General features: G+C 42.7%; 1 protein-coding gene across 2 annotated transcripts in view; it reads right to left on the reverse strand.

The window, feature by feature from the left end:
- TMEM87B (transmembrane protein 87B) overlaps positions 1–25,710 on the reverse strand; it is a 39,454-nt gene extending 13,744 nt beyond the window's left edge. Inside the window, exons 1-10 of one of the 2 annotated variants that reach the window (XM_023746669.1) lie at positions 25,653–25,710; positions 18,932–19,023; positions 15,251–15,382; positions 14,350–14,403; positions 12,869–12,959; positions 11,414–11,475; positions 11,009–11,192; positions 8,248–8,347; positions 5,437–5,530; positions 3,357–3,428 (exon numbers count right to left, since the gene is read on the reverse strand). In XM_023746669.1, coding sequence (XP_023602437.1) covers positions 3,357–3,428; positions 5,437–5,530; positions 8,248–8,347; positions 11,009–11,192; positions 11,414–11,475; positions 12,869–12,959; positions 14,350–14,403; positions 15,251–15,382; positions 18,932–19,023; positions 25,653–25,683 — 912 coding nt within the window. In that variant the 5' untranslated portion in view covers positions 25,684–25,710. The remainder of the gene's footprint in view (positions 1–3,356; positions 3,429–5,436; positions 5,531–8,247; positions 8,348–11,008; positions 11,193–11,413; positions 11,476–12,868; positions 12,960–14,349; positions 14,404–15,250; positions 15,383–18,931; positions 19,024–25,652) is intronic. The other variant, XM_006105713.3, reaches the window with a different exon arrangement.
- Between the last annotated feature and the right edge of the window lie 1,505 nt (positions 25,711–27,215).

The raw sequence follows: 27,215 nt of genomic DNA on the forward strand, positions 1-27,215 counted from the left end.
TGCAGCAAAACAGCAAAGAAAATAAAACGGGCAGAAAAAACAGGAGGGGGATTCGTGAGAAAGCCTTGTGGATTTGAATTTTTTAGGCTATTTCTGCTATTACTTTAGAGTTAGATTTGTACAGGATTAGCGGCAATGAATTCACCAAAAGCAAAGGAAGCAAGGGTCCTTATGCAAGCACCCGTCTCTAGGCAGCCCTGCTTCTTTGCTCATCACTTGTATCATTTGGGAAACCCACTCTCTTTTTGTACAGAGAAAGCAGGCCTTTCAGTAATAAAAATTACCAAACAGCCCTAGCCAGTTTGGCTCAGTGGATGGAGCATTGGCCTGCGGACTGAAGGGTCCTAGGTTCGATTCCAGTCAAGGACACATAGCTCGGAGGCAGGCTCCTTCCAGGTCCAGGCCCTGGTTGGGGCTTGTGCAGGAGGCAACCAATCAATGTGTTTCTCTCACATCGATATTTCTCTCTGTCTTTCCCTCTCTCTAAAAATCAATGGAATAATATCCTCAGGTGAGGATTAAAAAAAATATATCATCAAACAGCAATCTAAAAGAAAGCACCTTTTTTTTTTTAGGTAAATTTCCTTCTCTCACCATGAAACAATAACACCCCATGGATTTCTTCATGACTTTCATTTCACTTTTGTTCTAAATATGAATAATAAACATTATGTCTTACTAATCTTTCACCTTGTTTTCCTTTTTCCCCACCCCAATTTGGCTCCTGTGATGGAACAGACCAAAGCCAATGCTGTCCATAAAGGAGAGAAATTACCCTCATTCAAATCCAGATGGAATTAGAGCATTCAGAGCTGCAGCCCTGCCTCTCCCCCTTCAGGGGTGCACACGCTGCCCGCCCTTTCCTAGGCCAGGTGAGCGGCCCCTGGAGTCCTGCCTCTCCCCCTTCCAGGAACGTCCACACTGACTGCTCCTCTCCTAGGGCAGATGAGCTTCCTGCAGTGATGCACCTGCCAGAACAGGACCTGCAGCCCTAGAGTCACATGCAGGACTGAGGAATGTACTTTACCTTTTAAACAACAAATGTCTTCAAATGTGTTTTAATATGAAAATTACTAGTAAGATGTTTATACCACTCTCTTAGAAGATCAGACTTATTTAACTAGAATTTTATTCAATAAACTTGGATTCTAAACTAGTAGCTCTAGACAGAAGTAGAATACGATTTTCAATCAAGTTCGGTCAGAAACAACTCTTTATATCTCAAGTACTATTTCTTAACTGGACACCCCTTAGACACCAGGGGATCCATGACTATCACTTGGAAGGACTGTAAATGCCCCACTGCAGGCAACCCGCCTGTGTGGGTGGGGAGCACACCTATAACTGTGCATAGAGGCTCCAGGCCTCATTACACTTTCAAAGGCATCTGATCCCAGGACCCAAGCAAGACTGAGGACCACTGCTTCAGAGAATAAGGCTAATAAAGTTAAAGTTTTGTTTTCTTATAAGCAAACTGAGAATTCACAAAGAACAGGCAGACCTGGCCTAGAAGAACCCCCATGAGGGACTGGGAAAGCCTCAGTGCACATGCGCAGGTCCAGCTGCTCCCCTGGAGAAGGGACCTGGGCAGAGGCAAGCCCTCCACCTTCCCCTGAGAGACAAAGATGAGAAAATGAAAAGAAATACAAGGAAGACAAAAGAACCTTTCATATTAAAAGCTAAAAAACAAGTATCAAAGATAATGGGGACAAAAAAACTTGGTAAAAATAAAACCTATCATAGAAGAGTTTCAGAGAGAACATAAATGCAGAAGAAAGAAATGAAAATAGTGTTCTGCTCCTGCAGAACCCTGCCTTCTGCTCTGACCAGGCCATAGCTCCTCTAGAATTCCTCCATTTTAGTGAGTACATGTGCAAAGCCCCACCAGACAGAAAACACATTGGGGAAACCCAGACTCCAATGAGTCCTGAATCAGGGAAGGGGTCCTCAAGGATCAACTGACACTGCCCTCACACTTCTGCTGTGCTACGTCTTCTGCCCGCCACCTTCACCAAACCTGCTCTCCTGCTGTCCCACTGCAACCTCTGCACGATGGAAGCCACTGCGCCTTGGGAATCCCTCTCTGCAGCTCTGGCCGCTGCAGACCTCCCCCCTCACCGAAGTTCTCCCAATCTCCACTCCCTAACAACTCCTGGTTCTCCCACCTCCCTTTACCTGGTGCTCCTCCTGCGCACAACCCACCCACCAGGCCCTCTGGTTCCAGGCCCTCTGGTTCCTCTCTTCTAGCTGTTCTGTGTGTTCTCCTTGGGCCACTTGCACGTTGCAACCTTCTCTCGAACAAAGGTGATCTCCAACCTTCCCCACCAGTTCTGACTCCTCTTGCAAACCCAGGCTGGGATTTCCAACTCTCTTTCTCATACTTATTCCCCGGCAGCTCAAACCGCATCCATATGGTCCTTCTCCAAGGCACCACCTTGAGAATGGCAACGCTGCCCCAGCCACTCGAACGAGACCCGTGGGACTTCTCTGGAGCCTTCTCCTCTTCTTCTGCAACTCTATCATGTGGAGTTTTTCTTTATTTCCTCTGCCCTATTTCTAACCCTCACCATCTCTTCCTTGGACCACTGCAAAAGACTTCTTACTAGACTTCCTGTCTCTAGTCTCTTATTTTCCAAGTCATCTTTTTAGGTCATCTTCAGTTCTTTCTAACACACATTTCATGTTTTTCCCCTGTGCAGCTTCGATTCCCTCTACTTTCTACCTGCACAAGGAACTCTCATTGCTTGAGCAGGTCATTCTACCCTTTCCTCTGCCCCACCTTCCATGGCTCCCATACCCGTTCCCCATAGGCAGCTACTCTGGGACACTCTGCCACTGTCCATGCATTCCAACTACGTGTTCCCTTCAATTCTTCCCAGAATGCCTCTTCCCTGATTCTTAATTCTCTTCCTTCTAAACCTATTTGTCCTCCCAGTTTCAATGTAAACATCACCATCTCTATAAAGTCTTTCCTGATTTCAAGCTAGAATTACCTTCTCTCATTCTTCTGTTTGCATGACACCCCCCTAAATGGCCAAGACTATTGCTATAGTCCTCGTAGTTATTTTTGTCTCTTCTACCAGACTGTGGATTCTGAAGCACAGAGACAATACCCTTTTCTTCCAGGCCTTCTCAGTATGGGGCACACAGTAAGTACGTAAGTTTGCTTAACTAAATAGAAAAAAACAAGATATTCCTTTTTGGGGAGTTGTTACTTTTTCACCTTCAACTAAATTCCTATGTTGAGGTAACAATAATGTAAAACTATATTTCTTTCTCTTATTAATAATACAAATTAAAGTAATATGATTTTAATGCTATAATAAACTATTTTAGAAGGACATAGTAAAGGATATGAACCATACAAAAATGGAGTCGATAACTGCTAAAATAATGTCACCAGAAAGAACAGCTAAATGGTTAGAACCCTGAAAGATAAAAATGGGAAGAAAAAAACTGAAAGTAGAAGTTTCATTATATTACAGGAATTATCTGATGAAAAAAACAATTCAGTGTACAGCATCGCTTTATAAAGGCCACATAAAAGATTTTTACAGAATTGTCTTTAAGCACATGAAGATGATGTTTTGTTACCAACTCGTTTGAGGACAAGGTCCAACTAAACTATGGAATGGCAAATAGCAGGTACATGTCCCCAGCCCCCCAGGGCAACTGTTAACCTCCCCTCTCCACACCAAACCTATAGCCACAGCTACTAGGGAAATGGACCCTCCTCTTTCCTACGGCATGCAAAGGATGTGGAGAAAGTAAAATAAGGAAAAGGAACTGAGTGGAAGGGGAAAACAAACCATTGATTAGCCACTTACTCTAATGGAGAGCTGACAGAGAAGTGTATGCAAATCACATATCTACAATGTTAACTATGTGAAGTTTTAAGGAAATATAACATACTATAGGCCCAGTGCACAAAATTCATGCACTGGGGGGGTGGGGGGGGGCGGGGAGAGGTGTCCGTCCCTCAGCCCAGCCTGCACCCTCTCCAATCTGGGACCCCTTGGGGGATGTCTGACTCCCCAGGGGAGCTGTGGGGAGCAGCAGTGGAGACCCGCTCCCCCCCCTCCCCAGCGGGGCTGAGGGGACTCGGGCGGCAGGTGCACAGAGCAGCAGCCAGGCCTCCTGCTCCCCCCACAGGGCCACAGGAACTGTGGCAGCAGGCGTGCGGAGCAGCCAGCCCTGCCCCTGCTATGCGCACCGCCATCTTGTGATGGCATTACAGCTTGAGGATTAATTTGCATATTACCTCTTTATTAAATAGGATATACTATATCTACATTGGAATATCTTTTGTTTTGTTTTCCCCCTATAAAGATTAGTTTCCCATAAGTGATATATAAATGCAGAGTTCTTGTTATATAAAGGTAAAAATAAATACCCCTTTCAAGAATTAAAGATGAAAACAGCAGGGGTATCTAACACAGAATGCAGACTATCAAGACAACAGGAAGAAGAATGAGACTTAACATTATAGGACAAGTGTCCTGTTTTAAGGATCAGAGCAAACATGTGACTTGAACTCACAGACAATATATGGATAAACCGCTCTGTGCAGTAACCTGATTTATACATCTAAGCCAACACACTGCAGGCAAAAATTACAAGGCTCTTTAAATCAAGTACAAAATAACTTTCCTAATCACTCAGCCATCAGTTATAGTAAGAAAAACTGAGAGCGAAAATCTAAGGTTCATCACAGACATAACTATTCTGACTTCTCTCGAGAGGAAAGCATTGCTGCCGCAGCACCAGCCATTCCACTGAGCACTACCTGCTCCTGTCTCTTCAAAGAGTGGGCTCTGCGGAATCCCCAAAATAGCGCATCTATAGAGTCAGAGAAAACTTACAACCAAATGGGACTTAACAGTGAGATATATAGTCTCTGTGCGTAAGGGATACAACCGACTTTCTCCTGACTTGATACATGGTTAAGCCCAGGCGTAAGGAAGAAATGAACGTGTACAGACTGAACGACAGAGACAAATGCTCTTCAAAGGAGTAACTATGAACATCTTCGAGATGCAGCCAGTCCCACATCATTCTAGGAAGTGCTCTGCCTTGCCTTTCACTTTCAGGAAGTATTAACAAGGAAAATATTCCATAGGAAATAAAGCTTAAATTGGGCCTTTTTCATAAATTTCCTATCTTTGAAAATTCAGCCCTAGCTGGTTTGGCTCAGTTGGTCTGCGGACTTAAGGGTCCCGGGTTTGATTCTGGTTAAGGACACATGCCCGGGTTGCAGGCTTGATCCCCAGTGGAGGGTGTGCAGGATTCTCTCTCATCATTAATGTTGCTATCTCTCTCTCCCTCTCCCTTCCTCTCTGATATCAATAAAAAGTGTATTTTTTTAAAAAATTCATCTGGGGAGATAGAAAATCATAGCAAAAACAAAAGGGGTGGTAGTGAATTATGTAGTCTTACCCCAACAACTCTCATCACGCCTTCGACTGCTGCAAAGATGAAGTAGAGAAGCCCCAGTCCAATTACCCGGTGCATGACTGTCCCTAAGCGAGGCCTGGAACAAGGAGGAGAAAAGGCAGAAAAACAAACAAACCATTGGTAAGATGGATGCATCTAAGCACAGTCACTGGCCCCATTTCAATACAGAGAAGTGACCGCCCAATCACGTGTCTTACTCCCACCGGAGGTGCTTTGCTTTAGGAAACACCACATTCCCTGGGAACAAGGCAGCAATGGGCTCAGAAAACAGGCCTCCTTCTCTGGCACTGGAAGCGACAGAGGGTTCTGCTGCCGAGAAGGCAGTGTGTGCTGCACATTATCACCCAGCCCAGGTATGATTTCATAGCAGAAGAGCAGATGGAAGAAACCTGGGAAGCTAAAGGGCAATTCCTGAGTGTCACTGGCAGAAATCATAATTCTTTTACTGACGTTAATTAAAAACTGTTCAGGGATATGCTTTGGTAGAGATAATCTGCTGATTTATGGCTTGGGCAGAGAAAGAGCAGGGTATTCGGAGACCAAATTCTTTCAATACCTGAAATGGGAAGGCTAAGACTTTAATTTTTATTCTTTCAATGCAAAAGAACTAAAGTAACAGTCTGAGTCGTTCAATATATAAATGAATTGGGAAAATGCAAAGATGGTGATTTCTGCAATTAATGTGAAAATAGAACTGAAATTTCATGACATTTGCAAGTCAGAATTTATTAGCTCAAAACACCCTCTTCTCAGTTAGAAGAAAAAAATGGTTTTGAAAAAATATTTAAATTTGTCCTTTTGAAACAATATCTAAGTAAAAATTAACCTAGCATCCACAGCTCATATGTAAGACTAGCTATCTAACTTAGGTCCTCTGAGTTCTGACTCGTGATAGCCAGCTAACTGGAACCCTCCAACAGCCAGAGCGTTAGGCCTCACTCTGTGAGAGCTGACACAACAGGCTGACAGTGAAGGGACGCGCTCACCAAGGGCTATGCCCATACACACAGCTCAGCGTCCTGTTCCCTGGAAGCAACTCACCTCACACCGAGGCACCTGATGTTCATAACGAGAACAAGGAGGTACCTGAGATGCAACCAGAGGGTTTTGTGCTCTGTATGCTGTATCATGCCCCCAGCCTCAAAGCAAAGCATCTGAGAAGGAATCTCAATAAAAGCCCAATGAAAAGAAGCTCTCCTGGCTAAAATCTCGCTAAGTATACCAATCCTGAGCTCACACACATGCATGTGCACATTCATGCTAGTATTTACTGCATGGCCTGTGTCAGGGGTGGCACTGGGGCCTCAGGGAACACAGGACACAGAACAGGCAAAACTCCTCCTCCTCTCCTGTCAGGGGAGACAACAATGCTAACGTATGCATCGAGTGGTCTTGTATAGAGGGTGGGGCTCTAACGGAGGGTGGGTGCCGCGTTAGGAATCCTGGCAGGGCTGTCTTCCTGGGGAGATGACAGAGGAATAGATACTGAGGGAAGAGAGGGGGCACACCATGCCTGGGTCTGGGGAAGAGGCCCTCCACTGCAAGGAAGTGTGTCGTGTTTAAGGAACAGCAACAGCAAGACAGCGAGAGGACTGAGCAATGTTCAAAAGGGAGGAGGCAGGAGAGGAGGGCAGCAGTCAGAAAAGCCACAGGTGGAATTTGGGTTTTACTGAGAAAAATTAGCAGAAAATAATGAGACCTGAGTTACATTTTAAAAGGACTGCCTTAGCTGCAGCTGTCTGAACAGACTGACCGGAGACCATGGCAGAGGCAGGGAGACCAGGCAAAGGGCCCAAGGGGTTTGCAAGATGTCAGTGCCCTGCAGGGTCAGGAATGTACAGCTGAAGGGTAGGTGACACGTGACAGGGGAGGGCTAGTGGAAGGTGAGGCCCAAAGGCCAGAGGCTGCACCAGGATCAAAGAGTAACTGGCGCTGACATATCAGAGAAAGTGAACTGGAGAGAGGCAGTGAGAGCTGAATGATGGATTGTTTAAAACTGTGATGATGATGATGATGATGATGATGATGGTGGTGGTGGTGGTGGTACAGGTGCACAGAGTCATAAAATCTTGAATCCCAGCAGAGGTGAGGTGAAGGGCAAGACAGCAGAGGTGATGAGGTGAGGAGATCAAGTTACTTAACACAGGGAATTCTGGTGGAGACAGGGAACAAGGGCTCAGGGAGGTAAGGGATGAGAGGAGAAACCTGGACAGTGACAAGGGCCAAAGCAAGATGGAGCAGGCGGTCCAAACTGAAGGCCTGAGCTCTGGGGGTCAGGGGTTTTAGAGAAGAGGGAAGAATGGTCTGAAGAGGATAAAGAGGAGAAGCTCTTTCACATTCAGGCCCCTAGACTCACAGGGATGAGAGGCAAGACTTGCTTGAGAGGGTTGGGAAGAAGCTGGGGCTGAGAGGACAGGATTTCAGTCAGAAATCTTGCTGACTTGGTGGGGATCCTTCTCTTAAGATGACCAAATAGTCATAAAAGCATAACTATGCTGTTTAGAAAACAGAAAATGGATTGAACTTCAAGGACTATTTGAATTTTTCCATATCCTCAAAGTTGATTATTCACTGAGCTATAAAAAAAGCTACTGGAATTCCAACTCGGGGCCTTGATTTTAAGACCGTATCCAATAGTTAGTGCATGGCCATCCCTGAGGAACGCGTTCTTGCAGAGACTTCCCAGGGGGTTTGTGTAATGATACTGAGAGGTGTCCAGCCTCACAGGTCACAGTGGGGGTGGCTGGCTGCAGGACTACAGACGCCATGACTTTGCAGCACAGCAGGACTTACTTCACGATGCCGTATCCCAAGCTCATGATGATCACCAGGAGGCGGGCCAGTGTCCTCTTGATCGCAGATATCAACTCCGCAAATATCAGCAAACTTTGGGCTGAGGAGAAGAAATCAGCTCACTCTGTGTACATCTGGAGGCCGGCCACCAATTCTAAACATGTAGCACATACAGCAACCTCTGACCTCAGGTGGATTAGCCACATTTGATCTCCAAGGTACCTAACTCAGCTGATGCTGGAACCTCAGTGAAGGGGGTTTACAATCTGCTGGAGGAGTCACTCCTACCCACCGGCTCTGCTGGGCACAGCTTTCTTGTACCAGCATGAAACCTGTGTCCCTGCACTTCCCTCCATGGTCAATCTTCCCCCTTGTACCCTAGTCTTTTCTCAGGATGTCTTCATCATTTATTCATGTGTGGCTACAACAGTAACAGAGATACCATGGTCCCTGCCTCGAGGAGCCTGTACTCTGGTTAGGACAAGTCAACAGACGAAACCCAGCCTGGTAAGTGACAGCGGTAACACACTCTCTCCTGGATTGTGAAGAAAGCCAAGCTAATCCACTCGCGGGGAGGTGCATGTGAGTCCAGATAAGTTTCTCAGAGGAAGTGACATCTAAATCAGGATCTAAAGGTGCGGCAAAGTAAACTATCTGGGAGAGAGACAGGAGAAGCAAAAGAATGGCACATCCAAGGGCAGAGAGGAGACAAGAAAAAAAGCTAAATGTGCTCTGGGAAGTGAAATTCAGCCTGTCTGCAGCAGAGCATAAGTAAGGAGGGTGCCGAGGAAATAGGCCGGGACAGGAAGAAGCAGTCACAGGGCTGTAGGCCACGTTCTGAGTCTCAACCTGAAGCTAAGGGCAGCTCATAATCGATAGTAAATGAGGGAGTAAAAAAGGAACCAGTAAACTACAGCCCTGGGCCAGATCTGCTCCTAGGCCTGTTTTTATAAATAAAGTTTTATTGGAACACAGCCATGCTCTTGTTTGTGGCTGCTTTCATGTAACAAGGGTTGAGCAGCTGCAACAGAGACTGTATGGCCCATAAAGCCTAAAATAGTTACTATACGGCAGAGTAGTTTGGTGACCCTTGAAATAAAATGGATAGCTTTATTCTTTATAAGTACAGGAGTGCTGTACTTAATGGCTTAGACAGGAATTGGACTGCAGGTGAGGAAATGCTTGGGGCTATTCCCGAAGTCCAGGAAAGAGTGCTGGCAGGGCAGATGGAGAGAATTAGAAAGTATTCAGAAACCAGGTGTGAACCACCTCATTATTCTTCTTTCAGCTCCTTTGTCCACCTTGTCCACAAGAAATCACAAGAGGCCTGTCAAGTACCTTGAAGAGGTACAGATACACGCAGTTTAATACGTTTTCCCACAACCAATCTAGAAGCACAACAGAAGGAAGTCCACCTGCTATGACCCATTCTTACTGTTAAAAGCCACCTTGGGTCTTAACCGTCACTGCTCCCACCCCTTTAAAGTCTCTTCTTCCAGGATCAATGTGAGCAAGACAGCGTCGGTAACAGAATTCCCATCTGGGAAACCACACATCAGCCCCTGCCCAGCCTCCTGGCACTCTCCTCTCCACAGGACTCAACACTGACAGCAGTCTGGGGTCTGTCTCCCAAGCCCTGCTGGTGTCGTCCCAGACAGAGGGCTTGAGGACAGCAGATGGGGCGCAGGCTCTGGCTGCCCTTGCCGCAGTCCACTCCACAGATAAGAGATGACCACCTGCCTCTTTCAACATTCAGGAACACTTCAATCCCAGCCATCAGCAGCAGCCCCATCCTTCCTCCTTCCTTATTTACCAGTAGGTAAGAGACACAAAAATGTCACTGAACTCCTTGTGGAGTAATGGCACCTCCCACGTGCCTCCCTGGATGCTGTCCTTTCTTTATTCTCTTGTACGAGTCCTTTTAAACTTTTTACTTGGGGAAATGACCAATATTCCCTAGCAGAGACAGTAAATGAAATCCATGTACAATCACTCAGCTTGAGTAATTATCAGCATTATGCCAAATTTGTTTTATCTGTATTCCAACTGTTTTTCTCCCCTAGAGTATTTTAAATGAATAGCAGACAGAAGCACGCCCTTGGACAATCTGAGCCAAGCTCGTCCCCTGACGCCTCAGCAGCACGTCCCTGAGCGCGGTCAGCCCTTCGGGGCCTCTCCCTTCCCAGGCTCAGCGACAGAATGAACTGTTCCTTGACTTCTCTGGCTTCTAGACATCTATCTACCTTCTAGAAGTCTGGGCATACACTGCGGATGCCCAAGCACATGCCCCTGCTGCTGCACACACAAACTTCACATGGAGACCTCTGCCTGAGAGGAGGCAGGACAATGCAAGAAGGCTGCAGGCACCACTAATTTTACTCGCCAGGGGCATATATTCTTTTTCTTTTTTTGTTTTTTTTAGGAGGAAAAAAAGTAGAGGGTGGGAGGGAAACAGAGAAATATGATACAAAACTGGCAGCACCCAAAGCTCCCCATCCAGACATTGTGTTTTTAATCTGGTCAAGGTGACTGGCCATAAGGGAACGAGATTTCCTTCTCCCCGGGAGGAAAGGGAGGGAAAGGCAACAAGAAGAAAAATAAAGAATGAAGACGACACACATGCTGGCCCAGATCAGAATCACACTCCTGGTCTCCCCATGGCCTCCCTCCTCTTCACCTACCACGTGGCTGTTCTCGCAGCTGGGCTCAGACACCGAGGCCCCGGAGATCGACTGTGTTTTTGGGGAAAGTCACAACTTACTTGATAGCCCAGTGCTGTTGATGTTTTGGTATTCAGCATAAAACACTGCTTTTTCAAGCATTCCCAGGAATATGACAGCTGCAATCCAGAACTGAATTCTTAATATATCTTTCCAATAACAAGCAGACCACATCAGCCAGAGCAAGCCACATAAAATGTAGACAATGCACATCACCATGTAAAACTGTAGGGAGAGAAGCAATTGTAATCACCTAAGACTTACTATCATTTGAAAATCAGTATTTCTCATTCAACTCTCATCCTTTATTTTCCAGTCACTCTGGACAAAGAGGGCATGTCAGGGCACTAGCTACTAAGGGATTACCGTCACTGAGCTCTTAGAATTTTTAATTTTCAAATTAGGATACAAAATTCATTTTTTTTAAAATGGTAAAACATACTCACAATCATGAGAGGCCAATCTGATGCAGAGAGATATCCTTTCGGCCCCATCATAGAAAGAGAAACTGGTGAAAGTGAGGGTGGGGATAAAGAAAGTAAACAGTTAAATTAACAGTTTTCTCTTAAGTTTTAAATGTAAGCTCATTCTCCAGAAGACTCCAAAAATACAAAGCAAGCAAACAAATGCTGAATCTTTCCCTAGCACACACAGATATTGGATTGTTAGTTACATAATGTGACCTTATCAAAATACCTTCACTAGTACACACTCGGTTGTAAAACCTGGGCCAAATCTCGCCTCATGCAGATAGCAGAGTTTCACTGGCTACAGTCTGGCCCCTGCTGAGTCACCAACCTCCTGAGGACTTTGTCTCCCTTCACTCACTGGGATGAACGACTGACCTCAAGCACCTAGTCTGGGTTGGTGTCTAAGAATAAACAGAGTGTCTAGAACAGTGCAGAACTCACTGGACTTAGCAACTGCTCCAGTTTCTAACGAGCAGGGCCTCAACCCTGCCTCTAGCACCTGGAAGAAGGGGGACCAGCGAGGTAGCAGAATGGCAGCAAGGTCCCTGCTCCCTCTATGTGGCATGGCCTGGCCCACATATCACCTCCAGGAGGAGGCTCTACTTCACATTCCTCCACATCGGCCCCTCCACCACCCTCCCCAGGGTCATTAGCTTCCCCCACGAGACACCAGTCTGTGCCTCTCTGCAGTGATGCCTGTTCACCCCACTGCTTTCTGCCCCTCCCCTGCACTGGGCGCCTCTCAGAGACAGGGCCTGGCTTCCCCTCTGTGTCCCCAGTGGGTGAAGAAGAATGACCTTCAGGACCCTCACAGGCTGTTGGCTCCTGTCAGCCCAGCAGCCGCTCTGGAAAACGACAGCAAAAGCCATTGCAGGGTGTGTGAAGGCCTTCATTCCCTTGAAAACTGCTTGCTGTGAGGATGCTCTTTCTCTGGGCACAGAGAACTACGGCTTAATGAGCCACAGAAGGGCTAGCGTGTGGGGCGAAGGGGAGCTCATAGACCCCAGCAGCCACAGTTGCCAGATATGCTACTTCTACTCCTAAGTTATAAACTAATGTTTTAAAAAAAACTTTTCAAAGAAAAATAATTTTCAAACCTTGACGATGGCCATTTTCAACAAACAGAATATAACTTACTTCAAATACAATTAAGATGTTGCCTGCCCATCTGTTTTAATATTTTTTTAACATCTGGAAGAATGGTTTTCTATCCCACCATTAAGTTTAAAATTATTTAACTTAATTTAAAATTTCCAATCCATTAAGATAAGTACAAAGTTTTAAGTCCCCCAAATAAACAGATTATTCATTTTTGAGATTAACAGAAATTCATTTTTCAATGTGTTTTAACAGAGAATGTAGATTTGGATCAATGACAAAAATACAGAATACAGTAATTAGATAATAAACATGCATGCAGTTTAACTGTACCATTCAAATTCCATTTTGCATTAGGTTTTCCAGTTTTAATAGAAACAATAAGGATGTGAAACCCATCTCTATGTGTTCTTGCAACAACATCCTGAAACAGGAAAAAAATATCCTTTATGGTATTTTTTAAAATTGCTATATACCATAAGACAGAGCCAAACAACTGTTTATCACATTTTAAAACAACTTTTAATAAGCAAAATGGATCATTTTTAAAAAACATAAATAGGTAACACAGAGAAAAGGAAGAGTGGGCAGTGGAAGGATCCCCCCTCCCCGCTTTTTAAAAATTGATTTTAGAGAAAGGAAGAGAGAGAGAAAGAGAGAGAGAGACATCAATTGGTTGCCTCCAAGCATGGGCCCCAACCAGGGATCAAACCCGCCACCTTTCGGTGTATGGGAGGGTGCTCCAACCCACTGAGCCACACTGGCCAGAGCAATCCCCGTTTTCTACCACCATCCTTCCAGACCCAAAGGGATGGAAGAGGAAAAAAGGAGTCCTTTCCACTCCTTAATGTTTTCTACTTTTTATATTTCTACAGGTTTCCCTTAATATTACCACTCTATGGTTATTTACTATCACCATCCAAATAGTTTCTCTTCCCTTACTTTATCCAAATGTCACCATTCAGTTTTTCAATGTGTTTTTTAATTAACTGTGGGAGGAAGAAGTCAGATAACATCGTGAGAAATGACTCAGATTCCGTATACAGGCTAAATTATTTAAATTCTTCAAGGTACTGTTACTAGCAGTCCCACTGGAGACTATGACTGCTGCTGTAATGTCTATGACCCCTTCAAGGCCCCACATAACCGGGCCAAACTTCTCACCTTCCTCCTTGCTGACTATTTCCTGTCCTTCCCTTTCACTTCCTCCTCTCCCGAGGCAGTTAGTGCCAAGTGTGTGGCCTGCAGCGTGAATACCTTTCCGCTATCCGGCTACTTTTTAAGATGGTGCAAGAAAATGAGAAATGTGAGCAACCATTAAGCAAACAGTAAGCTCTCCTAAATCTGCTCAGTTCCTATACACAACTCTTATTACCCTCTTGGCTTCTTGGTCTTCTGACTTTTAGCAATTTCCCAAAAGACCACATTTTCTCTCCCCTCCATGCTACACTCATGGTTTCTACCTATTTCTTTGCATCCTTAATGACGATACATACCGGCCCATTTATTATGCTGTCTTGGACATTTGAAAGCAAATTTTATTTTTTAAAGAAAAAGAAAGACTACAAAGAAGTTAAGCTTAAATTATAACTTTAAAGAGATTTTTAACAAACACAGAAGCAAGTCTGTATAAAATTCATATAGACCTACGTAAGGAAATATACTGTTTTAAATAAAGGTTCTTTTTCCTTTCCCAATTCTAATAACCCTATTTTATATCACTCTCCAAGTGCTCCATCCATCAGCAGATTCTTCCAGTCTTACTATATAGCTTATGTATATAATTTGATGTAAAGACAAATAAAATGACCTACCATTTGTTCCTCCTGGTTTGAAACATTTCCAATATTTGAAATTAGTTCTTTATTCTGGAAAGGAGAATAAATAATCCCATTTTATATTACTGCATTTCTATGGGGATAAATAATTTTAACAGTTAATAAAAAAAAGTGTTATAAAAAAAGTAAAAATTTGAAAGCAGAACATCAAAAAACAAATTTCACTGTAGCCCAAACATGAGTGACGAAGTTCAGCTTTGGAAAAATTACTCCCTTACTCAGGATAGTGGCCATGGTAGGGGGACAGAACTAGGAACTTAAAAGGAAGCTCCAGGTGCTAATATATTTGTCAAGCCATATACTTCTGATAAGCCCACTTTATTATATGTTTATTACACTTCATAAAATTTTTAAGTAATCCCTTTAAAATTTTTACTAGACATATTTTCATTTCAGAATTCACAGAGCAAAAAATAAGTTAAAATGACCCATAGCCTTAATGTCTCCCAGAGATGATGGAGGGTGACATTTTCGAATCTGATCTTCCACACTGGGAGGGAGCAAGTGCATAGAGAAGGAGAGAGTATTCACTTGTGTTAAATGCTGACAGACTGTGGTAAGAGGAGCAGACCACTGGATTGAACAACGTGGTCACTGGTAACCTTGACTGGTGGGGTTTTGGTGGGACAATGGAGTGGTGAGAAAAGAGATGAACTGACAGCAGATCATGAAATGACGTTGTTGTAAGGGGGGACAAAGAAACAGAAAATGGGGCCAACATCTTACTAAGTGCTACCACAATCACAAAGAGCCAAGCCTAAAATTTAACAAATTAAGCACCTTAATAAAAATTTTGGTCAAACAGAATTTAGGCTGATACTTGTATGCACTGGGAGTAAAATAAATTCTGTGTTACATGGCAAGACAAGATACTCACATATAATGAGGGAAACACCTGTAAGTCACTGTTGCAATCTATGTTTTCATTTTTTGTTGTCCAACATTCAATGTTCTTGAAATAATTACCACAAAAGTCTTCGTCAATACTTTCAGGCTTTTGTGACTGCTCCTACCCAAGGTAAAATTTTGTTATAATTTATTTCCACACTTCTTAACCAAGAAGACAAATAAAATTTAACTAGAGGCCCGATGCATGAAGATTCGTGCAAGAATGGGCCTTCCTTCCCCTGGCTGCCGGCACCGCCTTAGCTCTGGTCTGAGCCGCCTTTCTGCCTTTGCTCGGGCCCTGAACTGCCTTTCCACTTTCCCATGCTGCCCAGAGGCCCAGAGCGGCTGGGACGGTGCAGAATGCCTGTGTTGTTGCCATGGTGATGATGCAAGCATCCCCCCACCCCCGCTGCTTTGGCGCCTGTGTATGCAAATTAACCCGCCATCTTTGTTGGGTTAATTTGCATACTCACCCCTGGTTGGCTGGTGGGTGTCACAAAGATACTGTCAATTTGCATCTTTCTCTTTTATTAGTGTAAATATTTAAATAATACTAAAAAATATTCAGTTTTGAACACTTGAAAATATGCAGAACAAAATACAGAATATAATTTTAAGTAAAACTGACGAATCATAGTATCTTAGCCATTCCAATGTGCTTGCTCAGAGATACTAATACAGAATACAACCATAATCTTACAGTATGAAAATGATTAAGGTGTTTTGAAATACACAACATTACTTTGTCCTGGGGCTACTTCCATCTTATCCCAAGTGTTAAAGATCTCAGAGAGAGAAAGTAGCATTTAATCAGGAGGAAAGACAAACCAGACACTTAGCAATACAGAGCAAAGGTGCAAACCTGACTGAGTGCAAGGGACACACTCATTTGCTCATCAGGACCTAGGGTTCTTCCCTCCTAGATGTAGGAATAAAACCTAATGGCAGCTCCCAGTCATCGAGAAAAGGGTAGGTGAACTTCCACTAGCAAAATATGGGACAATTTGAGCAAAATAATAGGTTATAGCCCATTGACAGATAGGAGAAAAGAGAGTTCATTCTCATAGCAGAATGATAATAAATGTAGACGAACACATGGATCAGAAAATCACCAGTAGCAAACATCAGAGTAATAATCCATTTATCGGGTAAGACTCAAGGATGTGAAAACCAGGATCGATGAAGAAAGAGGATACATCCTGTATCATAAAAGCCTAATATGCAAATCAACCAAACGGCAGAACGACCGGTCGCTATGATGCGCACTGACCACCAGAGGGCAGATGCTCAATGCAGAAGCTGCCCTCTACTGGTCAGTGTGCTCCCACAGGGGGAGCGCTGCTCAGCCAAAAGCCAGGCTCACAGCTGACGAGTGCAGTGGTGGTAGCGGGAGCCTCTCCCACCTCCACTGCAGGCAGGTGGTAAGGAGCGAGGGGTCCTGGACTATGAGAGCCCCAAACTGTGAAAGGGATGTCTGACTGCCGGCTTAGGCCCGATCCCTGGGGGAATCGGGTCTAAGCTGGCAGGTGGAAATCGCCCAAAGGGTCCCGGACTGCGAGAGGGCGTAGGCCGGGCTGAGGGACCGCCCCACAGTGCACGAGTCCCATGCACTGGGCCTATAGTATTTATATAAATAAACATATTATAAAAATAAAAGTATTTTTCACAAATTACTGTTAATAACAAAAGGAAAAGTAGTAATCTTACAGTGGAGAAACCTGGCAGAAACTCCCTAATAAAAAATGGGACAAACCAGGATTTTCTGGTATGCCTGCCCAAAAAATAACCCAAATTTAATCATGAGGAAACATCAGTAATAGTCAAATTGAGGGACATTTGGTGAAAATAAATGGCTTGTACACTTCAAATATATCAATGTCACGTCATGAAAGACCAAAAAAACCCCACACACAGCTAGCCCTGGCTGGTGTGGCCAAGAGGATAGAGCATTGGCCTGACGACTCAAGGGTCCTGGGTTTGATTCCCCTCATGGGCACAAGCTGGGTTGCGGGCTCCATCCTCAGGGTGGAGTGTGCAAGAGGCAGCTGATCAATGATTCTCTCATCATTGATGTTTCTCTCTCTCTCTCTCCCCCTCCCTTCCTCTCTGAAATAAATGCATATATATTAAAAAAAAACAACAACACACACCACAGCTACAGAAATGCAACACAATCCTAGATTGGCTCCTATACCAGAAACAAACAAACAAACAAACAAACAAAAAAGCCTGCTAAAAAGGATGTTACTGGGACACTCTCTCTAAAAATCAATGGAAAAAATATCCTCAGTGAAGATTAACAGAAAAACCCACAAGAACAAAACAAAACAAAAACTAGGAGCCAACAGCACATAGATCTGTAAAGAAACCATGGAGGGCATCATTGAAAGAAATACCTGGATGAGGACTCAGGGGCTCAGGCTGCAAGGCCAGGGCAGGACAAATCCCGCCTGGCCTCTCTTCCTCTCTCACAGCTCCGCCACCTCCTTCCACCCCCGACTTTCCCCCCACCTTTTCCTGATGGTTCCTTCCCTTCCTCACTTCTTTCTGAGATCCGCTCAAATTAAATCTACCTGTAACTCACATAAGTTCTAGGTGCCCTATTACTAATTTTTTAATGAAGTGAAACTTTTACATTACTTTCCTAAATTTATTTTTGTTTACATGTGACCCTACATGTTCGATTTAAAATTTATTAACATTTTCATAAGATACAAGTAAATGAAAAGATCTGTATTCTTCTCAGAAAGCATATGCTTTGATAGAATTAAAGCATGTATTACCTAAGGCCCAAATTTAATCTGTGGCACTTCTAAGACTATACTCTATATTTCTAGCCTCTTCACCTGATGAGCTAATAAATCTTTATACTCATAATTTTCCTTCATAGCTTTACATACATCAAAAATTTGTGTTAATGGGATATCACATAACACCTATGAAAATGGCTATTATAAAAAAGACAAGCCACAAGTGTTGGCAAGGATATGGAGAAAAGGAAACGCCCATGCACTGTTGGTGGGATTTTAAACTGGTACAGCCACTATGGAAAACAGTATGGAGGTTCCTCAAAAAATTAAGGATAAAGCTACAATATGACCCAGCAATTCCTCTTCTGGATAATTTGACAAAAATATGAAAACACTAATTCATAAAGATATCCTTGTGTTCATCGCACCATTATTCACAATAACCAAGATATGGAAACAACCTAGTGTCCTTCAATGAATGATTTGATGAAAGAAGATGTGGTATGTATATACAACGAAATACCACTCAGCCATAAAAAAGAGTGAAATATGGCCATGTGTGACAACATGGATGGATCTTGACAGTATTATGCTAAGTGAAATAAGTCAGACAAAAAACTGTATGTTTTCACTCATATATGGGATAAACCCCAAAAAGTAACAAATAAACTAACAAAATAATCAAAAAGAAACTCATAGACAAACAACAGTATGGTGGTTATCACAGGGGAAAGAGGGTGGGAGGAGCAAATTGGGTAAAGGGGATCAAATATATAGTAATGGAAGGAGACCAGACTTTGGTGGTAACATGCAATAGAGTACACAGATATCGAATTATAATGTTGCATACCTAAAAGGTATATAATGTCAATAATATTACCTCAATAAATATAATTTTTTTAAAATTGTGTTTTACTTACATCCAGCTTAGCATATTCATCTTGACAGGTATAATGCTTCAAATACCACTCTATGGTAAACTTCATAGGCTCGTGACATTTGAATGATTTAACTGTTGAAAAAAAAGAAAGTCTCATTTTTCAATAATAATATACATACTCCAATGTAAACTTCAGGTTTTAAGAATATAATTTAAAATGGGCTACTTCAATGAAACAATGAGTAAAACATTACTTAATTTCTCCAAAAGCCACTGCAAAATGAAACAGTAAATTCATTAAATTAAATTATCACGGTTAGTCAAAAGTTGCTATATTACTGTTCATTTCATCTATATGTTAAGTCCGGTGTTAAAATCAACCGAGTGGCCAGACATGTTGACATTGCTTACTTCACTTTAGGTGTTCTCTTCACTGAGTCATTCAAAAAATACTGAGCAAGCACCCCTTGTGTGCCAAGAAGGGACATAATGGGAAATCTAGAACAGTTCCTCTCCTTTACATAGAGGATTGAGGAAACATCAGATTAACAATTAAACAGGCCCCAGGAGAGTATGAAGAATGGGGTGCTGGCAGGCTTGCTGGAGGAGAAGGCCTGTAATGTGAAGGGGTAGCCAGAGTTAGCCAGGTGAGGAGGAGGATGAGAGAGTACATGCAAATGCTCAGGAAAAGTGAGTGAATGGCATAAGCAGGCCCATCTAAAAACAGTGTGCTATGCTTAGAGTGCAGATTGGGGAAACTGGAGAAAATTCATAAGGGCTCTTATGTTCTGCTAGGGAGTTTTCCTTTATTTTTAAGCTAGTGGCCTGGTGTACAAATTCATGCACATTGAAAGAAAATTAATTAAAAGAAATATTTTAATATCGCTATTCGCCCTTTCTCTATAATAGAAGTGTCAGAGGTGAAAATTAATAAAATGTACATGAAAATAATATATAAATTGATTATGAAATAAATAACAACATGCTATAACAGACATGACATAAATACAACAAAAGCATGATATAAAAACAACAAAAAGATGATATAAAAACAACAAAAATATAAAAACATTGATACAATGACTGCTAAATTGATTAAACTTATTCCAATATCTCCCTGTATACCACATTAAGAGTAAAAACAATTTCAAAGTGCTTGACTAATTTCCCTTGTGATGAAGTATTTACAACTTTAATGTCACGCGCTCTTCAAACTTGAGAGAAAGCAACATATAACTGACCATGTCCAAAAAAAGGGTTCAAGTAGGAATATTCCTAACTCTGTCTAGAGTTTGTCCTTGTGATTTACTAACCCTTTGAGTGCCAACCAATATCCTAGGAACTATGCTAAAATTGCCAAGGCATTTTTGCTGATTTTACAGCAGTTTAGGAAAAAAATTATGAATCGCAAGTAAATGAAGTTACATATTCAAAAACTCAAGGAAACCTTTACTACACTGACATATTTAGCAATATCATCATCACTAATAAAAGCAGACTTAGAACTGGACGCCATTTCGAAGCTTTGATAGCGCTCCCAGCACTTTTGGGGAAAGACAGGAGGAGCGTGATTGCGCTCCCCGGCACCCTAGGGGTTAATAGTCATTGCAAATGCTGGCATCACGGGAAACTGTCTTCGAATTAATTTAAATGGGAGGCCAGTGTCATATGGGCAGAAATCAATTCTTGGAATCAGAACAACCTCTCCTTCTGCAGATCCTGTGAATATTTCAGCCTCAATTATGTCACAATCCTGTGATCATAAATCTGGTACCATTACGAAGATCCCATTTACTATTAAGATTTCTCAGTAGCATGATGATTGCACCTTATTTCAACTTTAATTTATGACACAGCATTCCCAAAGGAGTAATACTATTAAGAAATTTGATGGGAAAATTTCCTTTTTAGCATTTGTTGAATCGATGGAATCACCACTCAAATAGGTGTGAAAATCTCCACTGAGTATACCCAAAATTTCTTCAGTTAATTTATGAACATGCTCATTTTTAGGACAAAGAATCGCACGTTTAGATATATCCTATATAATAAAAGGCTAATATGCAAATCGACCGAATGGCACAACGACCGGTCGCTATGACGTGCACTGACCACCAGGGGGCAGACGCTCAACGCAGAAGCTGCCCCGTGGTGTTCAGTGCACCAGAAGCTGGGCTCATGGCTGGCAAGCGCAGTGGCGGTGGCAGGAGCCTCTTTCGCCTCCACGGCAGCGCTAAGGATGTCTGGGGGAGCAGGCCTAAGTCATCAGTCGGACATCCCCCAAGGGCTTCCAGACTGCAAGAGGGCGCAGGCCGGGCTTAGGAACCCCCTTCGAGTACACGAATTTCATGCACCAGGCCTCTAGTTTTAATATTACCTACAGATATACTATTTCCAAAGGTAGCTTTCTTTCAGCTTCAGAGACACGTTATGCCAATAGTTGTTCTTCCGATACATTCTGTTGATGACGCAGGCTTCTTTCGGCTTCAGAGATACATTGTGGCAATAGTTGGTCTTCAGCCATATACTATTGACGATTTCGGCTTCAGAATGTCAACAAAAACGTGACATCATCCCCGGTACCCACAGCCACTGGGTCACATTTTGTGCCATGGGGTCTCGGCAGCGTTGGCTGTGATTTGGTGGAGTGTTGCTCTGGGGTGGTGACAGGGCCTGTGTCCCACTTGGGAGACGCTGAGTATTGCTTTGTGGGTGCCAGGTCCGTAGTTCCATTTGTTGTTAAATGACTTGTCACTAGGGAGAGGAAGCTGGGTGTTGCCACGTGATGTCATTATTTGGTGCCCACACCACCGTTTCTGGACTGTGCTGTGGACTGCATTTTGCACCATGGGGTCTGGGCAGTATCGGCTGCGATTTGGTGGGCTGTCGCTCTGGGGTGGTGGCGGGGCCTGTGTTCAACTTGGGGGAAGCCGAGTGTTGCTTTGTGGGCACTAGGTCCACGGTGTCGTTTCTCTGTGCACGTCACGGCAGCTCCTGTGTTGAGCGTCTGCCCCCTGGTAGTCAGTGCATGTCATAGCAACCGGTCAGACAGTTGGACACTTAGCATATTATCCTTTTATATATATAGGCATTTCCAGAAGGAAGATAACAATATTACACAGATGGAAGAGAATTAAGTCTAGAATAAGACAAAGCTCTTTTTTGTCACAACATGGCAGCATATCACCAGAGAGAGGGCAAAGAAGCCACAGTGTCTTTTATGACCTAGCATCATAAGTGACATGAAATTACTTCTGCCATATTCTACTGGTCAGATCAACATTGATATAATGCAGGGATTACACAGGTCATGAATACCAGGAGGCAGGTACCATTGTGAGCCTCGTGAAGGCAACCAAGGGAAACCCAAACTGATACAGAAACTGACTTCCAGAGGCTCAGACTGGTAGAATTTCTGGGGCAGAGCACCCAAGAGTTGGGAGCTACTCAGAGAAGGAGAAAAGAACTCTGCACAAATATCCCCTTGAGGCTCTAGCCGCATAGTAGTTGCCCATGCACAGGGAGAAGTCCCACAATTCTGAGTTTACATAGGGCTTGCACTATTTGAGTTTCCATGAGCCAGAGTTCATAGGCCTCATTCAATACGCTAAGCACCAGGGAGAGACATAGAAGGGTCACACCTGAGAAGTGGTGCTAAGTCAGCCCTGGAGTAAAGGCTACTCCAGACCCATCCTGAAAGAATTAAAAATAAAATTGGAAAGGATAGAACTGACCCAAAAGAAACTTAACTCTCTGCCAGAACGAAGTTGTTCAAGAAATACATCCCAGCATTCAAGAATGCAAAATTCACAACATCCAGCATCCAAACAAAACCACTAGATATAAAAAGCAGAACAATTCGACTCATATCCATGGTATGAATCAGTCCATATGACAAAGATGATGTAAATGACAAAAATGACAGAATTAGCAGATAAAAATGTAAAAACAGCTACTATAAATATGTTCCACATGCTCAAATATATAAAGAAAAACATGAAAATACTGATGAGAGAAATAAGGTATTTTTAAAAAGAACCAAACTTCTAGAGATTGAAAAATACAATATCCAAAATAAAAAGTTCATTGTATGAGATTAACGGCAGATTAGGTACTGCAGAAGAAAAAGATCACTGAAATTGAAGACAAAACAAAAGAAATATCCAAAATGAAGCATAGAAAGAAAAAAATGTAGCAGGGCCTCAGTGACCTGTGGGACAGTATCAAAGTCTAACATTTGTAAATGGGACCAGGAGGGGAGGGCAGAGAAGGGGATAGAGCTTCTAAGTCCACGATCGAAGGTCCGTGTTTCAGTGTGGATACCCAGCTGTTCCAGCATCCTTTGTTGAAAAGACTATCCTTTCTCTAATGAATTATCTTTACACCTTTGTTGAAAATCCATGGACTTTATGCATGTGGGTTTATTTTTGGGCCTCTAGTCTGATTCCTTGTTCTATCCTTATGCCACTACCACACTGTTATGATCACTGTAGCTTTATGTAAGTTTTGAAATCAAATAGTAAAATCCCTTCAACTTTGCTCTTTTTCAAAATTGTTTTAGCTACTCTAGGCCCTTTGTATTTACATGTAAATTTTAGAAACAGTTAGTCGATTTCTACATAAAAGTCAACTTTGATTCTGATTAGAATTAATTGAATTTATAGATCAATCTGGGAAGAACTGACAGTATGTTAGGTATAGATTTTTCATAAATGTCTTTTATCAGATTGAGGAAGTTTTTCTAGTTTTCTGAGAGTTTTTATCATGAATGGGTATTGATTTTTTTCTAATGCTCTTCTGAATATATTGAGATAATTATATGGTATATTTCAGTGATTCCCAAAGTGGGCGCTACCGCCCCCCGGTGGGCGCTGCAGAGATCCAAGGGGGCGGTGATGGCCACAGGTGCATTTGGGGGCGATGAGTAATTGCTATTAAAATTAAAAAAAAATTAATTTCCAGGGGCTGAGTAATATTTTTTCTGGAAAGGGGGCAGTAGGCCAAATAAGTTTGGGAACCACTGGTGTATTTCTTTCATTCTGTTATTTTGGTGAATAACATTGAGAGATTTTCAACAGTGACTTCATGACTACATCTTGAATAAAGCAGCACAAGTGGTCACCTAAGGGAAATCAGACATCTGATCCACCAAACTGCATGGCCACATATTAAAGGTACCAATTCTTAGTTTGCAGGCACTAAAATCTGGCTCTGTGAGAACACAGACTCAGTCTCATCTCATGCCTTCACCACACCACCAATGTAGATGTATGAACTAGAACAGCGGTCGCCAATCAGTGGTCCACAGACCACTGGTGGTCTGTGAGGTCTGAAAGGTTGGCAACCGCTGAACTAGAATGTTCAGTAACTCACTTAAAACGAATAGTAACTGAAAATAGATGGGTAATAACCAACTAATTATCTCCCTTCAGCATGCCTTCCTGGATGCCCAACGGTGATGAGAAAGCGTCCTGATGAGCATGGCATCAGAACAGGAGGCTCAGGTGGATGCTACATCCGCACCTGCCAGCCACATGTCACAGCTGTAGTCAGAGTTCACCAAGACCTCTCTCCATTGATACCATTGGACACTGTCAGGTGTTTTGCCTGACTAAACCCTCATTTTCTTATGCTTTTGCTCCTAACTTCTTCTGCTGCTCATTCCTTCTTTAGATGTCTTGACTGCTGTCTGTCTACCCTTAGGCTAATCTCTGACATTACATATTGTCTTGTTTATAAATAAAATTCTGTGTTTCATTGATCCATGTAACTTTTTCCCCCACGTAATTTCTTATTTGTCTAGACATTGAGACATGAATTCATTAAAGCAATCAGATGCCAAAATTTTTTCCTCACCCACCTTGCACTTCAATTTCCTCTTACAAGCTCTTATCACCACTGATGATCTGATATCACCAGGCTGCTTTGAACCACCTCTGCTTTATAGCTGATGGCTGGCCCGGTTCCCTCAGGAAAGACCCACGTATGGCCCTCACCCAACAAATGATCAGAGCATGGGGTAACAGAGAAAAGGGTACTGGCTTTGGATCCTCAGAAAGCCAATCTGTGTTACCCAACAAAAAAATACTCCTTATCTCAAAACTTTAGCCCTGGCAAAAAACTTACCCAGTCAAGTTACTGGAAACACCAACAGGAGTTGGACCACAGTAAATATGATCCAATGTAAACCCATTGAAGATACTGAAAACCTCAAGAACTATGACTTGGTCATCCTTGCACAGCAGTATTTACCTGGACAACATAGTCTCTAACAGATATTTTCACTTTCATAAGCCTTAAAATATTAGTTAAAATGTTAGTGTCTTGTAATTTTTATTTATACTATGATCATATGTATACTTAGAAAACTGAGGGACATAAAAGTTTTATCACAATCATGACATTTCATATATTCATAAAAGAAATTTATCTAGTTTTAAAAGCTAAGAGCTAGAGTCAAATTTTACAGAAGTCAAATACCTTTTGCTAAAGCCTAATTTATTAGACTTTAATTATAGTTTTTAAAGAATGATCATATTACATTTTCTGAAACAGAAAAAGCCATTCTTGAAAATAAGCAAGACTTGACAGAAACAAAAGAAACCCTTAATATGTTAGAACCACTGAAAATCATTTTCCTGTTTTATAAAATATAATACCATGTTACATTAGCTTACATTCAATTAATGTATTAGTTTATAACATGTTACTCGTTTATGATATGTTGTTATGGTAGTATTACATTAGTTTATAAGACTTACCAGAAAACTTGATGTCAGTGGAATTAAACATAATTTTCCTAAATATCAAAGGTCCTGATTTCTAAAATGAAAAATATAGAAAAACCATTTAAATTATACTCTACTATTTAAGTGTATAGCTTTACCCTGTAAAACATACAGCTCTAATCCTTGCTGTCCTCCCTCTGACCAGAGTGATTATCTTTTAAAACCATAACTCTAATCACATCACTCATTTGCTTAAACCCTTTCCTATGTATCTCCTCCCTGTAGTTGATATGAGGCTCCAGACTGTCCCTGCCACCAGCGTCCCAGCGAGGGGCCAGCAATACCTAGGAGGTGAGGGCTGCTGCACTGCACCATATGCTGCCCTGAACAGGACCTGCCTGCACACCTGCAGTTGGTACTCTGTGAATGTGCTTCTGATAAAACAACCAGCCCTCTCTCTACATTGTGATGGTTCACCACTGTGCGCATACAGCAGACCAGTTCTCACTGCAGCTCACAGGACCCTCCATCCTCAAGGCCACCTACTTCTCTAGAACCTTTTTTTTCAGCTCTGCCACAGCATGGTACTCCTTCTTGCCCTCATGATACTCCTGCCACCCGAAAACTTACTTAGAAGCCTTTATCCCTGTCACTTTGTCTTCACCTCATCGATTCCTTCTTACCCTTTAAAGCCAAGTTCAAAAGTCCCTTCCTCGGGAAGTTTTCCACCATATCCCAAACCAGGCCAGACCCTCCCTTATGGGGTCTCTGGAACCCATTCTTCTTCACAACCTTTCCCACAATTAAAACAAAATAATGTATTAATTAGTTATTATATGTTTACCATGAACGAAGAATAAAAATGCTGTGTGAAGGGACTGTGTTAAAGAACAAGTAGTTAGGAATGAAAGGAAAGCAGATAGGGCAGGCAGCTCAATCTGAAAACCCTTCTCCCCTCCCCAACATAGTGTCAACAAAAATAACTATAAATAATAGAACTCCCAGGCCGGATCAACAATAAAACCCACAGCCCAGATCCCTCCTCTGAGTGCTAGATCCACATACCCAACTGTCTACTGGGATGTCCCATGCACATTCCACACCAACATTCCCTAAATCAGACACATTCCTCTCTGCTCCGCACCAATTCTTCCTGCACTGTCCACCTTGGTTGTAGGTGATGCCATCCAGTCACCCAAGCCATGGCTCCTTCCAGTCACCTCCCCTCCCCTCCATCACCTACCCCCCAAACACATGCCTACTTTATCTCATAAACACTCCCCAAACTTAGCTCTTGCTCTCCATTCCTCCTACTACTGCTCTAATTCAGGCCTTCAACGTTTTCTGCCCACATTTCTGCAATAACTTAATGGTACCTCTGCCTCCAGATCTGAGCCTAGAATTCATCCTTAGATACCAGCCACAGTGATTAGCATTTATGTCTAAAATCCTTCAATGGCTCTCTTATTCACACCCAAAAGTTGCTACTAGTGGCCTGGGGGCATAATCCAACTTCTAAATGAGGTTTGTTTAGCCCACAAATTTTTAAACCAAATGACATAATAAAATTATGGATTCTGACTTTTAAAAAAGCAG

The sequence above is a fragment of the Myotis lucifugus genome, unplaced genomic scaffold (genome assembly GCF_000147115.1).
Source record: "Myotis lucifugus unplaced genomic scaffold, Myoluc2.0 scaffold_717, whole genome shotgun sequence".
In the NCBI taxonomy this organism is placed as follows: Eukaryota; Metazoa; Chordata; class Mammalia; order Chiroptera; family Vespertilionidae; genus Myotis; species Myotis lucifugus.